The 17,152-nt window shown below is 41.2% G+C and overlaps 2 protein-coding genes across 3 annotated transcripts in view; one reads left to right on the top strand and one right to left on the bottom strand.

Annotated features, from left to right (window-relative positions):
• Window positions 1-333, top strand: part of LOC127009371 (symplekin-like) — a 48,016-nt gene extending 47,683 nt beyond the window's left edge. Inside the window, exon 21 of the mRNA XM_050882391.1 lies at window positions 1-333. Coding sequence (XP_050738348.1) covers window positions 1-6 — 6 coding nt within the window. The 3' untranslated portion in view covers window positions 7-333.
• Window positions 56-17,152, bottom strand: part of LOC127009377 (mitochondrial intermembrane space import and assembly protein 40-B-like) — a 24,050-nt gene continuing 6,953 nt past the window's right edge. For both annotated transcript variants that reach the window (XM_050882406.1, XM_050882407.1), the window contains 3 exons: window positions 12,910-13,078; window positions 6,030-6,113; window positions 56-1,245 (listed from right to left, as the gene is read on the bottom strand). In XM_050882406.1, coding sequence (XP_050738363.1) covers window positions 956-1,245; window positions 6,030-6,113; window positions 12,910-13,078 — 543 coding nt within the window. In that variant the 3' untranslated portion in view covers window positions 56-955. The remainder of the gene's footprint in view (window positions 1,246-6,029; window positions 6,114-12,909; window positions 13,079-17,152) is intronic.

Below are 17,152 nucleotides of genomic sequence, written 5' to 3' on the forward strand. Positions count from 1 at the left end.
GCATGAACGAGAAAACTGGCAAATGGATTGAGGTTCATCCTTGAAGACAGACAGGCACATGTAACTAGTTTAATACATATTATGACCATCTATGTGGGAGGAAGTTAAAAATCATAATTAAATATCCCACTTATGTATGCTCTAGTTCTTAGCATAAGGAAAGTCTATCATACAAAATCTTACACTTGAAATATTAAAAATCCATTTGAAAATAAATGGTCAGAACAGATGATTCCTGTCATTGATAGATAAGAGACCTACCATGAGCACTTTAATTGCTTGTATTTTAACTTTTAATAGCTTAAATAGACGATTATAATTTTGATACAAAAATGTGTATGATTTCTCAACCTGCCACACCCACTATACACAATACATAATGCAAGCTCTATTTTATATCATACCCAGTTTTTTACACCACTGATCTTTATCTCCCTTTCCTACAAATTTATGGAAACAAAACTTACTCAAATTTAGCATAAAAAATGTATTCAGTTAGAAATTGGTCTCACAGAGCCTTGAAATGTACTTTGTCTTAACAAAGACTACTCAACTTAATATTTATATTACATTTTTACAAACACAATCAACAACTGTAATTCAATAGAATGAAGAATATGATTTCCATAAACATAACATGTTTACTTAATATCTATATACAAAGTGTATCACAGACAGTGAATACCTTGGGAAGTTACTGGTAATTTGAGAGCATCATGTTTCAGTAGTTTAAACTGCATCATTGTTTCTATGAAACACAAGTACTGTATATACTCGTATAAAAGTTATTTTTTCTACAGTTTTTAGCAAACTTGTAGAATTAACTTTGACATAGATATTACTTCCTGGAGACTGATTTTTTTTAAATAAGTATATGCAGTAGTATCCCAAGGTTTCCTCACTGCTGTGGTTCTAAATGAGGTCCATCTGTCATTGATTCATCTCTGGCCTGCTGCTATGCCTTTGCTGCTACTTCCCCTGAAGTTTGAGTACCATTTGCAAGGTCACCAGTTGTTGCTGCCATCTCATCTTTGTCCTCCTTGCTGCCATAAACATTAGGATACTGGGCCATGCAATCAGACATTTGCCTGAATGGTTCTAAACAATCACTGCCTTTTGGTTCAGCAGTGGAGTAATGGAAACAAGAGAAAGCTTCACGGAACTCTACTCCACAAGGTCCTGTGGCCATGCCTCCCAGGCATGGGCAGGCCCAGTTGATCTCTCCATCAGGCTGAATGAGCCCTGCTGTAAAAAAGAAAACACACTGTAAAGTTAAATACCTTGTAATAAGAAAATAGATGAGTAAATTTATATGTAATTATCACTGAGTCCTATTTCCTGCATAGGCAGGAAGTTTAGCCACAAGAAACAAGAAAAAGTAAATAAAGATCATTCACTGAAATAGACAACACCTCCAATTCACACACTATCCAAAGCACTTAACACTGACTGTCATCACTATGTTAGTGACAATGATACCCAACAGCCAAGCAAAGGTCTACAGAAAACTCTCTCTCAAGCTGAATAGGGCTAAAGTCTGGTTCAATAATGTTTGTACTTGCCATTTACTATTCTATATAACTTCTTCCTTCATCCTTTACCAGATCTATCACATTCTCTTATCTCATTAACCCAGTAGCAGCAACGGGCCAAATATGTGGCTTTACCGCGTACCAGTAACGGGCCAAATTCTTGCCGTGACATCAACCCCCCAATATATATATATATATATATATATATATATATATATATATATATATATATATATATATATATATATATATATATATATATATATATATATATATTTGATCACAAATGCATTGATACATAAACCATTATGTGAGTGATGATTTTTTCTCATTAATTCGCTAAGAGGGGTCTTTAACCCTTTCCTTGCTAACCGCTCGCAATGAGACTATCCCCCCCAGGTGCACTCGGGCACCCCAGCGGGGGAAGGGGACCTCTTTTAACTGTTGTGTCTCAAAAACTGTTCATCACAGCTACAAAACAAAAACACCATTGGAAAGAGGAGGCCAAGATCTATAAGATTTGGTTATGTAAGCCTCTCCTGCAAACGTGCAGGCATGTTCAGGGGGTGTTTATTGCTGTGAGTGCAACTGGCGCTCGCAGCGAGCTTTTAGCACCACCAGCATGTGACGCTAGTGCTCGCTCTCTTAATGTCTGTATCTCAAAAACTATTCATCACAGCTAAAAAAACAAAAACACCATTGGAAAGAGGAGGCCAAGATCTATAAGATTCGGTAATGTAAGCCTCTCCTGTGAACGTACAGGCACATTCAGGGGGTGTTGCTTGTGAAGACATACATTTATGCCTGCGCGTCGGTCAGCTGTGAGGCAACTACTGAGTAGATCTCTTGATGATGGGGTGCTGGCAGGGCAGTATTGCCAACTGCAAAATTTACAACGATTTGGTCAAAATATCAGTCATGCGAAAGGTGAAGCTATGCACAAATGTCGCTATATTGGTCAACAACATCCACCAGTTGCTCGTCCGTAGATTTTCCGTGCTTTCCCGCTCTAGGCTGATATGATTTTCCACCAAATTTCGTGGAAAACCCACTGAATTGGCAACGCAGTCATCTATTTGTCTTTCAGAATTATGTAATTTCACTATGCTGGTTGTAAAGGACATGCATTAATTAACATTTTGACACCAATCCCTGCTTCTTATCACAATTCACTGAAAGTTACAAAACTGATAGTGTTTTTCTCAATTTTAATTTTTGGCACTTACATCATTCTGGCTCTAAGCGCCTCAAATGAGAGGATGAAGCAAATAACTGAGAAAAGCGTAGGTGATGAACTAGGGGGTTGGGGTTATAGAAAAGTGAGGGATTGTGTAGATCAAATATTTGCAATGAAAATGTAGTTGAAAAATACCTACTAGTAGAGAAGGATAGGAAGCTGTTTGCAGCTTTCATGGACCTAAAGAAGGCATATAACAGGGTTGACAGGGAGGGTTTATTGGATGTTCTAAGGATATATGGTGGGAGGGCATTTGCTGGAGGGAATCAGATCCTTCTATAAGGATGCACATGCCTCTGTACGTGTGAATGGTGAGTTGAGTGAGAGTTTTGGTGTTGGTTAATGTATACACAGACGGTTGTATGAGAGAAATGAAAGTCAGAGTGGGAGAGCTAGGTCCAAGGCTAAAGATAAAAGGTACAGAGGAGTCATTAGTGGCAAGCATGTTTGCAGATGATACAGTATTGGTGCCAGAGAATGAGGGGATGCTGCAGAGGATAGTGGATGAGTTTGACAGGGTGTGTAAGAGGAAAAAGCTAAGAGTGAATGCTGGAAAGAGTAAGGTTATGATATTTGAGAATGCGAGAGTAGGTCATTGATTTTGCAAAGCTGTACAGAGTTAGAGCAGAGATCACAATGAAATGTAGGATAAGGTTAGGGGAGGAGAGAAAGGAGGAGGTGACAGTTTAAATATTTAGGGACAGTCTTACATAAGCATGGAAGTATAGAAGATCAGGTGAGGGAAAGAGCAGTGAAGGGCAGAGAGGTAGGAGGTGTATTGGAGAGTTATGAAAAGTAGTAGTGTGAGCATGGAGGTAAAGAGGGGAATAAGGAACAGTATTATCCTGACAACTCTGTCGTATGCATCAGAGACGTGGACATGGAATGCAGCACAGCAATCGAGAATACGTGCAGTGGAAATGAGTTATATAAGAGATACATGTGGTGTTTCAGGATGGAATGAAGAAAGTAATGACAGCGTGTATGACAGGTTTGGTATGGGTGTGACAACAAAAGGAGTGGAGTGGTTGAGTGGGTGAAGCGCGGTGCACTGAGTTATGACACATGATGATAATAGGGGAGAATGAATTTGTGAAGAGAGTGTATGAGGGAAGGATTGAGGGAGGGTGTGTGAGGGGAAGACCACCTGTGAAGTAGATCAACAGGATGAGCGAATATTGGAGTGAGAGAGTGGGGTATATCCATCCTTACCATGTGTGACCACCAACTAACTTTTCTTTCAATTATTGTAAATCACCTGTGTTTCTCTGGGACCTGTAACAATTATACTTCATTACAATAAGTGATACTATTGTTAATAAAAATGTAGTTGATCATTCTCGTTGTTTGATTTATTGGCAAACATGAGAAAAATGACCGATGCAAAGTTTTCTCATTAAAAATCTTTCTTGCATGAAGGCCCTGCAAAATCAAGCAGAATTGGACTTACAACAAGCGTATCATCCGTTGTTTGATCTCTGTGGACGACACTGGCTTCCGCTTCCAGTGTTACGCTCTGCCCTCAATTCTTGGCCTTAAACACCATCACCTTTGACCTGCCCACCCTCTTAGTAGCGGCAGGTGTCCACCCAAGGTCTTGGTCTACCCCACACAACAAGCAGTAGTCAGTTGAAGGCAGAGTGTAATATGCTGGAAGGCAACCCAAACACCTGGCCTTCCTAGAGTTGTTTGGGGGTGGGTCAAATTGCTTGACACCCTACTGTTTTTTGAAAAATTTTGTGGAAGGCAAGAGTGTGATACACCTATGCAAATACTCCGCAAATATTGTAATATAAATGGAATTTTTTTAAAAGTCCAATTCTACTTGATTTTGCAGGGCTTTCATGCAAGAAAGATCTTTAATGAGGAGAACCTTACAACGGTCATTTATTTTTTCTTGTTTACCAATAAATCAAACAAGGAGAATGATCAACTATATTTTTATTAACAATAGTATCACTTATTGTATTGAAGTTTAATTGTTACAGTTCCCAGAGAAACACAGGTAATTCATAATAATTGAAAGAATAGTTCAAACTTCATGAGCCCAAGGACTTAGTCGCTGGCGACACACACTGGCTGGCAACTATGAATACACCCTGTTAGATGTAGCAGGATTGAGTACGCTGAAAGGGAGTGCAAGAACAAGGAGAGATGGAAGTACTTCTCTCATTGCCACTCCATAGAGGGAAGCTCCCATGAGGGAGCAGGGCGTCAGAGATAAAGATCGATAGATTGTGGTGGGACTTGAGCCCAGGTCTGTGGGATCACAACATCCACACACTAACCACTCAGCCACCACCACACAAACCTCAAATTATGTTTATTTCCACTGACCTTAAGCCTTATCTCCACTGCTTTACCCATTCTCCCTTGCTTGCACAAAAACCTTCTCATATATTTAAATTCCTTGGTTTCTTCTATCTTCGCCAACCTCTATAAAAATGTACTTAACTGTTCTACTTCACATGTGCAGCCTGAAGAGTATTGCAAAACCAAACTCATTTTCTCTTTGCGGATGACCTTTTTTCACACAGTATATATAGTACAGCCTTAACCCTTTCCTTGCACGCGGTGCGGACGCGACTATCCCCTCAGGCGCAGTCGGGCAGCCCAATGGGGGGTCTCTTTTAACCTCTGTATCTCAAAAACTTTTCATCACAGCTAAAAACCAAGAACACCACTGGAAAGAGGAGGTCTAGATCTATAGGAGTCAGTTATGTATGCCTCTCTTGCGAATGTACATGCACGTTCAGGGAGTGTTGAATGTTAACACTTACGTCAGTGCATGCGGAATGATCAGCCATATTGAGGTAACTGCGGACATCTCTCCTTCAGACTCTGGCAAGGGAGTATTGCCAACTGCAATATTTACAACTATTTGGTCGAAAAATCAGTCAGGTGATAGGTGAAGCTATGCAAAAATGCTGCTATATTGGGCAAGAACATCCACCAGTTACTCGTCCGTAGATTTGCCGCGCTGGGCTGATATGATTTTCCACCAAATTTAGTGAAGAACCCACTCAATTGGCAATCCTGTGTTGTGAGAATTAGTGTTGGAACACTCATACGCGGGAGATTTGAGTGCGGGTGGAGCTCGCAGGAAGCATTTAGCACCACCAGCAAATATGCCTAATGCTCGCTGCAAGCGTTTAGCAATGAAAGGGTTAAGTATGTCATATCATTGTATTGTTTTTTTCTAAACTGACCAAGTGCATACTGCCTTTAAACACCTATAATTCTTGTAGATGATCTCTCACCTGGGGTGTCCTCATCTTCAGGGAGTGACACTTCAGAGGGACCGTTGTGATCCTCTTCAGTTACAAATATCACACGATCCTTCCCTGCAAAGTAAAAAAAATATTTACAGGATGATTATACATGCTAGCTAAAAATTTTGCAGTTCTTCTGCCTTGAACTTATTTTCCATCCCTTGGCTCACACACCCCTCCACAGCCCACAGCTGTCCCCGCTGCTCAGTGGCTCACTGACTACCATCCAGCCAACATCTTGCTGGTGCCCTCTCTTAGACCTTTTTAGATTTTTTTTATGTTACAGTTTATACTTTTACATTTTATAATTTTACTTTTTTCCACTTTACATTTTATAGCCTGAAGATGCTCAATTTTGAGCAAAACACTTCGCTTTACCATGAATATAGTCTAGGACAACTTTTTTATTTTATAGAACCTCACATTAAAAACTAGTGAAATGTGTAAAAGTAAATAAAGAATGGATAAACTGCCATTACGGCATTATTTTTAACAAATGCATATATATATATATATATATATATATATATATATATATATATATATATATATATATATATATATATATATATATATATATATATATATATATATATATATATATATATATATATATATTTCATTTCTTGATTTTGATTGTCATATGTGTGTTCACGTGCACTCGTGCAGAGAGATGTGATAAGCCTCACCAACCAACACAACTGTCGTCACTGTGGTAGAGAGGGACTACTCAGTACATGTGAAGGATGATTTTTGTTCATTTTTATTTGAATTGTTTGAATTGTTGTCTTATGTTTTATTATTATCAGTATTGCTACTCGGAGATGGAATTAAACTTACTTGTCAGTCTATGTATTTATGATTTACACTTTCCATTAGTGTTGATAGTGAAATGGTTCATAGGCATACATTGTATCTAATACATTTCTTTTGATTTGCATTTGTTTGACCACATAACCTACATGGATATCGAATTGTAAAAACAGGCATAACATTAAATAAATTTTTGGAAACGTATGTGGGGGAGGGGGGGGGATCTGGATCTGGCTAATAATGCGCAGGGCACCCGTACAGGTGCATAACACGTATATTTGTGTTGGCTGTTGGGGGGAGCCGAGTGTGCAGGGGAGGGAAGTGAATCAAGTGTAATTGTTAGTGTTGGTGTGTTCTGGTGATAAGTGAGTGTGTATTTGTTTTCTGAATGAGTCTATTGTACAGTTAATTTATTTGTAGTGCAGTCTAAAATCTCTTGAGGGAGGCTGTTCCAGTCACGTATGGTGTGTGGAAAGTATGAGTGCTTGTATGTGTCAGTGTTAGTGTGATATGTTTGGTATTTATGGATGTGTGTGTTACGAGTATGTTGACTTACCTTATGGTACCTTACGGTGTTACTGGACGCAGGCCAAAGCTAGGCCTCTATGTCCAGATCATTGTCGCTGTCAGAACTGATATTCAGGTGGTGTGCCGGGGTGGTTACCAATTTTTCTTCAAAATTATATTTAATTTGTTGGTTTGACCAAAACTTATCTAAACGTTTCTCAAATGATATCACGCTCACCGCCTCTACTACATCCTTGGGAAGGCTATTCCAGGCATCAACGACTCTTGAATTGAAGAACATCTGCCTCTTTTGCTTCCTGGACCTCATTTTCCATAGCTTCAATTTGTGTCCACGTGTCACCCTGTATGTCTCTCACGTTGGATGTTCACATCCTCATCATATTTACCTTTGAGGATTTTATATACCTCAATTATGTCTCCCCTTAGCCTTCTGTAAGCCATTGTTGGTATCTCCAATTGTTTCAGTCGTTCTGGATATGTGAGGTTTTTGAGTACTGGTAATAACTTGGATGCTCTTCTCAGGACATTTTCCACAATCCTTATATCCTTCTTCTTGTAGGGGGACCATACTGACTGAGCATACTCAAGATGAGGTCTTACCATGGTCTTGAAGAGACATCTAAATGTCTGTACATCAAGAGTAGTAAATGTACGACGTATTATGCCCATTATTTGGTTGGCCTTATTAACTTTTTCAGATATGTGTGCTTCGAATGTCAAAAGCCCATCAGTCAAAATTCCCAGATCTTTCTCTCTTGTAATCTTTCTCTCTTGTAACCTTCATAATTTCTGTTCTATCCGATCCCTCTTCACAAATGTAGTATACTGTCTCCTCTGGTGCTCGGTGACTGCTGTGTATCTGTGTGACTGTTTGCGTTGTGTAAGAATGTTTGTGAGTCAATGTCAATGTTAGTGTTTGTGATCTTGTACATAAGTGTAAGTCTGTGTGCTTGTCTGCGTATGTGAAGAGGTTACATGTTTATCTGTTGTTTGATCCGTGTTGTGATTCCAGGCATTCGAATGTGATTGTTTGTAATGAACCTAGCCGCCTTGGTGTTGATTTGTTCTAAACTATCAATGTTTTTAAGTGTGTGAGGATCCTTGGTTTATTATCTGTCATAAAAGGGGTCCTTGCTTGAAAAAAAATTGAGAACCCCTGAGTTATTGCAATTGATAGACTACACCAACTTTTACATGAGTATTTTTAAGTTTCTTGATTTTTGGTGAGCTACTAGTTATTGCACTGCAAATTCTGAGGAATAAAACACAGCACAGTATTACCCACATGAAAGATAGCAACCATAAAAGAAATATTAGCCCACATCAGCAGCCAGGTAAGTAAACCACACCCTCATCATTTCAATGTGGCAGGTTACTATTACAGCAGCAACAGGTTCCTATCCTTAGCAGTGATATGTTACTATTTAAGCGCCAAAAAATTATTTGGTTGAGGAAGGGTTCTGTTAGTTCCAAAAAACTCAAAGCAGCAGCAAGTGTGTGTATTATAGTATTGACAATGTCCACCATCTTGAATCGGGTGTACTTCTGAATATTTATCAAAAAACTTGAAAATCACAATCCACCATGACTTCAGTCTCCCGCTTAATGTCAAGTAATCTATCCCACTGGTTACAATGAGATAGATTACTGGCATTATTCTAGTGTTTGCCCATACTCACCCCTCTCAACAAAAACTGGCTAGGGGGCCTTTGGGACTGCAGCGGTAAACATGAAATGCATCGCAAACACATAGTTTTTGAGTTATGGGGGGGTTGAAAAGTACCCTAAATGTAGGGAAATTCCTTACATTTACCTAGATGTAGGGAAATTCCATACATTCATGGATTTTTTACCACCTACGGAAGTCACGCAATTTCACTCAGTCTCAGTAGCAGAAGGGGGGTTGAGGGGGGCGAAGCACGCCCATTAGAAGGTTATGTAGTTAGGTTGGAGTAGTTTAAATATATTTGAGGGATTTTTTACCACGTATGGAAACCACGCAATTTCACTCAGTCTCCTTGGCAGGGGGGGGAGGGGCTGAGGAGGGCAAAGCCCCCCACTAGAAGGGGAGTCGAGATTAGGTTATGTAAAGTTAGGTTGGAGTAGTAGTTTTTTTTTTTTTTTTTTTTTGTTTTTTTACAAGAGAGACAGCTCAAGGGCACACAAAAAAATAAACAATAATAAAAAATAAAAAAAGCCCGCTACTCGCTGCTCACAAAAAGAATCCAAAGAGGTGGTCGAAAGAGAGGTCAATTTCGGGAGGAGAGGTGTCCAGATACCCTTCTCCTGAAAGGGTTCAAGTCGTAGGCAGGAGGAAATACAGAAGGAAGATTGTTCCAGGGTTTACCAGCGTGAAGGATGAAAGAGTGAAGATGCTGGTTAACTCTTGCATAAGGGGCTTGCACAGTATAGGGATGAGCATGAGTAGAAAGTCGCGTGCAGCAGGGCCACGGGAGGGGGGGAGGCATGCAGTTAGCAAGTTCAGAAGAGCAGTCAGCATGAAAATATCAACAGAAGATAGAAAGAGAGGCAACATGGTGGCAGGAATTAAGAGGTAGAAAACTATCAGTAAGAGGAGGAGAGCTGATGAGACGAAGAACCTTAGACTCCACTCTGTCCAAAAGAGCTGTGTGAGTGGAGCCCCCCCACACGTGAGATGCAAACTCCATACGAGGGCGGACAATGCCCCTGTATATGGATAGCAACTGTGCGGGGGTGAAGAACTGGCAGAGACGATACAGAACCCCCAACCTCGAGGAAGCTGATTTAGCGATAGACGAGATGTGAAGTTTCCAGTTAAGATTTTGAGTTAAGGATAGACTGAGGATGTTTAGTGTTGAAGATGGTGACAGCTGAGTGCTGTCGAAGAATAGGGGATAGGTGTTTGGAAGATTGTGTCGAGTTGATAGGTGGAGAAATTGGGTTTTTGAGGCATAGAAGGACACAAGGTTCCTTTTACCCCAATCAGAAATGATAGTAAGGTCTGAGGTTAAGCGTTCTGCAGCCTCCAGCCTGGAGTCATGTAATTCCTGTTGAAAGGGTCTTCTGTTGAAAGAAGTTGAATAATGCAGAGTGGAGTCATCAGCGTATGAGTGGATAGAACAGTTTGTTATGGAAAGATCATTGATGAATAACAGGAAGAGAGTGGGTGATAGGACAGAGCCCTGTGGAACACCACCATTAATAGGTTTATGAGAAGAACAGTGACCGTCTACCTAAATATATTCGACATACAGTGTGAGCCATCGGAAATTTGCAGTGCGGGACGGGAAGTTTCCGTAAACTTTCGAGAGTAGGGAATTTTCCCCATTTTAGGGAGGGGGAGGCAGATCTCTAGTATAGAATTACCTACATTAGTTTAGTTTAGGGTGTTAAGTTAGATTAGGTACTTTATGCTTTCCCCTACACATACGTATGAGTGTTGCTAGATTGGGCAAAGAGTATAGCGTATTGGGCTATTTTTTGAGGCTGCACATGACTTTTTGGGCTACTTCCAATTAATTTGCCCCATTTGTACTTATGAAGCATCTAAATGGTAAGTAATTTTCGTCGTAAGAATCTTGCAACCATGTCATATATGACTATGTATTCACTTACTTGTATCACGAACGAATGAAGCAGGTTCCAACGCAGGTTACTTGTGTTCGAAAATTTTCCATTCAAATTCAGGTTATTAATTATTATCTAATGTTTGTTAGTTGATTTGTGTTATTCTCAAGTACCCAATAATCTTCTTTGCTGAGGACACGTCTAAGTTGTATTCAGCCAATAGCGATACTCCGTGTAGGTACATATGTGGAGTGTTATAGTGTTTGGTTGCTGGAGGTTGGTTTGAAAGCAGGTTAGTCAGGAATCATGTGTTTGAACAGCTCGGGCAGGAGGTTCAGGAGCCTGCACTTGCGGCAGAACCCGCAGTAGTCTCTAGGGCATGGTGCTGGATGGATCACGGGTAGCCAGTGGTTTTGCTTGTGTCAGTGATAAACAATGAAGATACACCGTGTTTGGTGCCACGGACTCTATTAGCAGGACCAGAAACCTTGTGATGAGGTGACAAGCTACCCGAACTGGTGCTAGCAAGAGGGTATGAGTGTGGTGTAGGTAGTTTATGTGGACGCAGCTGGCCGCCGGCGCCACGACAGACCAGTGAGGTGAGCATCGTTTGGTGGGTTCACTATGCTTCTCTCCCAAAACAAGCTTGGGGTCCAATGGGAATGCGTGGTTTCCGTATGGAGAACACTAAATTCGTCGCAAACACTTATTTTAGTGGTGGTAGGAGGAGAAAATGGTAAAAATGTAGCACGAGTAGGCATATTATTATCAAGACACAAATTATGTTTTCATGGGCAAAATGCGACTACTTTTTTTAGTGGTGATAGTTTTTTTCTGCACAAACCAGTAAAAAAACTACTTTAAGGGGGGGTACATATATCAGGAGTAATACGGTTCCCCATAGCACACTCCGCCCCGCTCTGCCATTCACACCCATTTTCTATGCAAGCGAGTGAGGTTTCTCTCTCTCTCAATAGTCACAATTTATTTTTAAACTACATTAGTAAAAAGTGGCAGACAAATACCGCCACCTGTTTGAGGGTGGTTAGCGATGGTAGTGAGAAGGCATATACATACATTTGTTTTGGTGGCGGCAGCGGCGGAAGTGGCCATTGAGAGGTGAGCAGTGTTGCCAACGATCCAACGCTTGGTTAGCGATTAGCCCACGCATGTGAGACCAGACCTAATACTATACCCAGCCCTCAGCATGGCAGCCGTTTGGCTGCACGTTCTAAAAAAATAAATAAATAACCACGCGTGGTGGACCTGGTCTCACATGCGTGGGCTAACTGCTAACCAAGCGTACCATTGCTAACCGGATCGTTGGCAACACTGCTCACCTCCCAATGGCCGCCGCCGCCACCAAAACAAATGTATGTATATGCCTTTTCATTCAACCCCCCCACTCTTTGAACAGATGTTCTAGACCATTTCTGATGCTCAATAAATTAATTTGCATACACTGAGGTATAAACAATATAGAATATATGTCCCTTGTGCTTCACAGACCACGCCTACTCCTCCTAAATATTAACCGAGAAAACCCCTAAATGTAGGGTATTTTTCCCCCACCCCCCCCCCACTAAAAATATATGCAATTGTGTCAGATTTCGTGTCCCCCACCCGAAACCCCGCATTCCCACAGGTCCCCAAGCTTGTTTTGACATGGGCAAACACTAGAATTTTACCAGATTACTTGATGTCAAGGGCCAAACTTAAGTCATGCTGTTTTGTAATCAAGAAACTTTTAAGTTATAGTAATTATATAAGGTCAAAACAATAAAAATTTGAAGTGGCAAGATATTTTGCCAGATCAACTGCCATCCTTGAGGTGTATGAGTGTAGCCCAGCTCCACCCATGCCTTCCTTCATTAGACAGTCACCCTAGCAACTTTGCCGGTAGGAATGAAAATTGAAAACCAAAAACACTACAATATTTCTTCTTCCCTCGTTTAGAATATCATTAGGTGTCACAAACCTTCTTGTTTACAGTAAGACATCCCTGAGGCACAGTGGCGGACGTCAGCGGCAAGGGTGTTGAGCACAGGCACAGCAGCACACACCCGGCACACGGCGCTCAGGTGCAGACGCCTCGCACGGCAGGGCTGGTGACGGCGGGCAGGCGGCGGGAGTGATGGCACATCTACCTGACAACGGCACACCAATCGGCAACATTACATAATCTTAATCCGTTCGATTGGAATACACTCATAAAAAAATATTTACCTGATTTCTCTACAGGCTATAAAAAAAAATAGGTAAAGATTCGTTTTAGTACCGTGCCAGTATTTCATTACCAACCTAATTATGAAAGCTCTTCATATATCTTTTCTATAAACGTTCAACAATCATGGAAACGCTTTCAAAATCCAATTCAAGGACTATCTATTGTTGAAAATAGGGGATAATATTCACGAAAGAAAGCGTATAGCCATCTCTGGCCGCAAAATAGCTCGCTGAGGGTTTAGGGTGGGAAAGCATATTTAAACTACTCCAACCGAACTTTACGACCTGCTAACGGGGGGGCTTCTCCCCCCTCGACCCCCCCCCCCCCACGCACGCACACACACATGTATATGCGATTTATTTATGCGAGGAGGTATTTCTCGCAACAACGGCTGCACCGCCGCCGCGGCCTGCGCCAGAGGAGGCTGCATGCGCTTTCGTGAATATTATTTCCTATTTTCAACAATAAATAGTCCTTGAATTGGATTTTTAAAGCGTTTCCATGATTGCTGAACGTTTTTAAAAAATATATATGAAGAGCTATATAGTGCAACTAGATGTTTCATAAGGTAGGTAATGATCGAAATACTGGCACAGTACTAAAACGAATCTTAACCAAAAATTATATTTTGGAGTCATTGTAATGCGGGGAACAGACAAACAAGTAATACTTATAAATTAGTTGTGAGCAAGAATTATAGACTACAAGGATAGCTCACTGATCCGTTATCGATGACGTTATGACTGTGTAATGGTCATCTGGTTCACTCTCTCCATATAAAATGTATTATAAAACCATTACATATTAATCTTGTCACTCATTCATATTCAAATTTTGCGTTTTTTTATTGCTAAGGATATGTAATTAAATACAGGCAGCTGTCGAGTTGGCAAATAATATAGTTATAGAAATATTTAAGAAATGTTAAAAAAAAAAGGTGCTGAGAAATATTGCTGTCTACCATATACTATCGATGTTTACGTTTTCTCAAATTTCATTAACGTTCATTTTCTACAACTTTACCACGCGCAGGGAAGGAGCATTTTTACCTTCTTAACGGAGGGCCCGTTCCCTTAGTGATACTAGGGGTAAATTTTTAACAACAACTGTAACACCCATATACAACACAAATCACCATATTCACTGAGCACGCTGCGGTGAGAACATAAGCCCCAAATACACTGCCGAATTTTTGCCACGAACTTGACGCCGAATCAGTTCGTGAAAAAATTCGGCGACCGATTCGCCGACATGACCAAGATTCTGATTGATTGATTGATAGTTTATTGTTGCAGGTAAACAACAAGGGAGAAGGGAGGAATACAGTTCGTGACCATTCGGCGACATGTCGGCGAATACTCAAGACAATTCGGGGACAATTCGGAAACATGTCGCCGACTATTCGGCGTCCATGTCGCCGAGCTCAAAATCTGAAATTTTAACGTTTTTTTTGTCGCGGAATAACTGGCGACAAGTCTCCGAATTGTCTTCGCGTGTCCCCGAAGTGTCGGCGACATGTCGGGGACAATTCTCCGACAGTGCCAAGATTTCTGACAGCTGATCATCTGATGCCCATGTGGCATATAAAAGCACAGGAATCCGCGCCTACCTCATGGACTACTACAACACCCGGGGAGCAGTGGCCTGGCAGGACAGAATTGTGGGCGAGTAAATACCATGTGTAGTAATATGTATGATAGTATGTGTAATAAAATGTATAAATGTGACTTGTTTTTGTTTTGCTCTCCTACAAATATTTTAGAATGAATGAATGTTTACGTAATATTAATAAACAAACAAGTAACTGAAAGAAGAAAAAAATCTAAATAACTGGAAATGAAACAAAGGATAAATAATTCCAGAATAATGATATTAAGAAATAAATAGAGTAGTAGATAGTAAATTAATCATGAAATAAATGAAAATGTTAGTTCCATACCCATTTTATATATTCATGATTCTTCTTGTTTTTCATATTTTCTTGTTTACTATTTATTATTATAGTATTATTTTATTCCGTATATATATATATATATATATATATATATATATAGATATATATATATATATATATATATATATATATATATATATATATATATATAGAGAGAGAGAGAGAGAGAGAGAGAGAGAGAGAGAGAGAGAGAGAGAGAGATAATACATAAATAGATAGATAGATAGATAGATAGACAGACCCCCGTGTACACCTCCCACCGCGACCCGTTTGCCGTGTCGTGATATTAATTCGCCGAATATTCGGGGACATGTCCCCGAATAGTCTTGGCCATTCGGCGACATGTTGGAGACATGTCCCCGAATAGTCGGCGACATGTCGGCGACAAATTTGCCAATAAAATTAAAATTTCAACGGTCAAAATTCGGCGACAATTCGCCGAACACCGCGAATCGGACGCCGAATTGTCGGCGACATGTCGGGGACATTTCGGCGACAATGCGGCGGTCATTTTGCATTCGTGCACATTCGGCGAACGGCCGCGAATTTTTCATGCAACATGAAACTTTCGTGGCGGTCGTGACCAACTGTCAAAAGTCGCGTGGTGGACGCAGACATGTCCCCGAACGGCTAAGAACAGGCAAGAAAGATGCCGAACTTGTTCGCGACACAGGATGACTTGCATATTCGTGCACATTCGTGAGCCAAAATTCGGCAGTGTATTTGGGGCTATAGTGAAGTGAACCAGTTTCCCGCCAAGCACCATTTGTGTACATGTGTGACGTCATCCGCGGTGCATTGTGGGTAAAACAAATGCTTAGTGAGCTATCCTTATACCATATAATCCTTGGTGGTGAGTGAGTTGTGAGTTGTGAATGTTACGGCAGCGTGCCCTGAGGAAGACATACAGACAGACAGACGTGGACCTGTGGCAGCTGGCGGTGGCGTGATTTTTTTTTTCTGGTTTTTCATCAAGGAAGTGTCGACGAGTAGAATTTTTCACCTAATTTACGTGATGAAGATATATTTGCTTCTGAACTTCATCGATCTGAACTAGATGAATCTGCCGAATATATGTAAACAAAAAAATCAGTACAGCCTCTGGACCCACCGAAGAGGCGATTCTTCTTGTATTTTGCTTCAGCTCGGTGTTACCAGGATCCATACGACAGACACGCGCGCTCGCTCGAGGTCAGTGCGTGACGTCATGTGGCCCATGCGCCTCATAGCCTGGCAACACTCTCAACTAAGAAAACAGCCATCCATCTACTCTAATGTGTGACACAAGTGCTCGATCTATCCTTATATTGTTGTACAGTATTGTCACGCCCATATACACTGAGCAGTTAGCATATCTGCTGAAAAGGATAGAGCACTATGGCACACATCATAGTAGGTGGATGGCTGTTTTCTGAGTGGAGAGTGTGGTCCGCGTGAGCCACATGATGTCACGCACTGAAACCGAGCGAGCGCGTGAGCCTGAAACGCTAGGATTTATTCTTTACTGTGCTCCAACACGACCACCGCGTGTAACGAAACACACGATAAATGAATCCAGACAAGGAAAGATTTTGCCGGCGCCGGGGATCGAATCCGCGACCAGCGAGACGGGAGAGCCACTCCTTAACCAGTCGGCCAAAGAGTGAGTTATGGTAGGCAGCAGGCTCGCCCATCAGGCAAGTTGGCTGCACTTTAGTCCGCCTGCTATCTTCCTACTGACTCCACCTAAATATGTGGGATTGGCTGGCTCGGGAAGTGGGAGGTACAGTGCACTACTACGTCAAAGTTCGTTTGGTGACGAGCGTGGGGGTAGGTAGACAGCAGCACGGAGGTCAAGGCCGACAACCCAACCCATCACACACACACACACACACACGTACACACATTACATAGTTCGACGATAAGAGCACTTGCTCGATTATGTCGGGAGGGTAGGCTACCTGCTGGAGATTACGAGTCCAACACGTGATCAGGCCGTGGTGAATAACACACACACACACACACACACACACATGTCCGGTAGCTCAATCGGTTTGAGCG

The sequence above is a fragment of the Eriocheir sinensis genome, chromosome 40 (assembly GCF_024679095.1).
Source record: "Eriocheir sinensis breed Jianghai 21 chromosome 40, ASM2467909v1, whole genome shotgun sequence".
NCBI classification, from domain to species: domain Eukaryota; kingdom Metazoa; phylum Arthropoda; class Malacostraca; order Decapoda; family Varunidae; genus Eriocheir; species Eriocheir sinensis.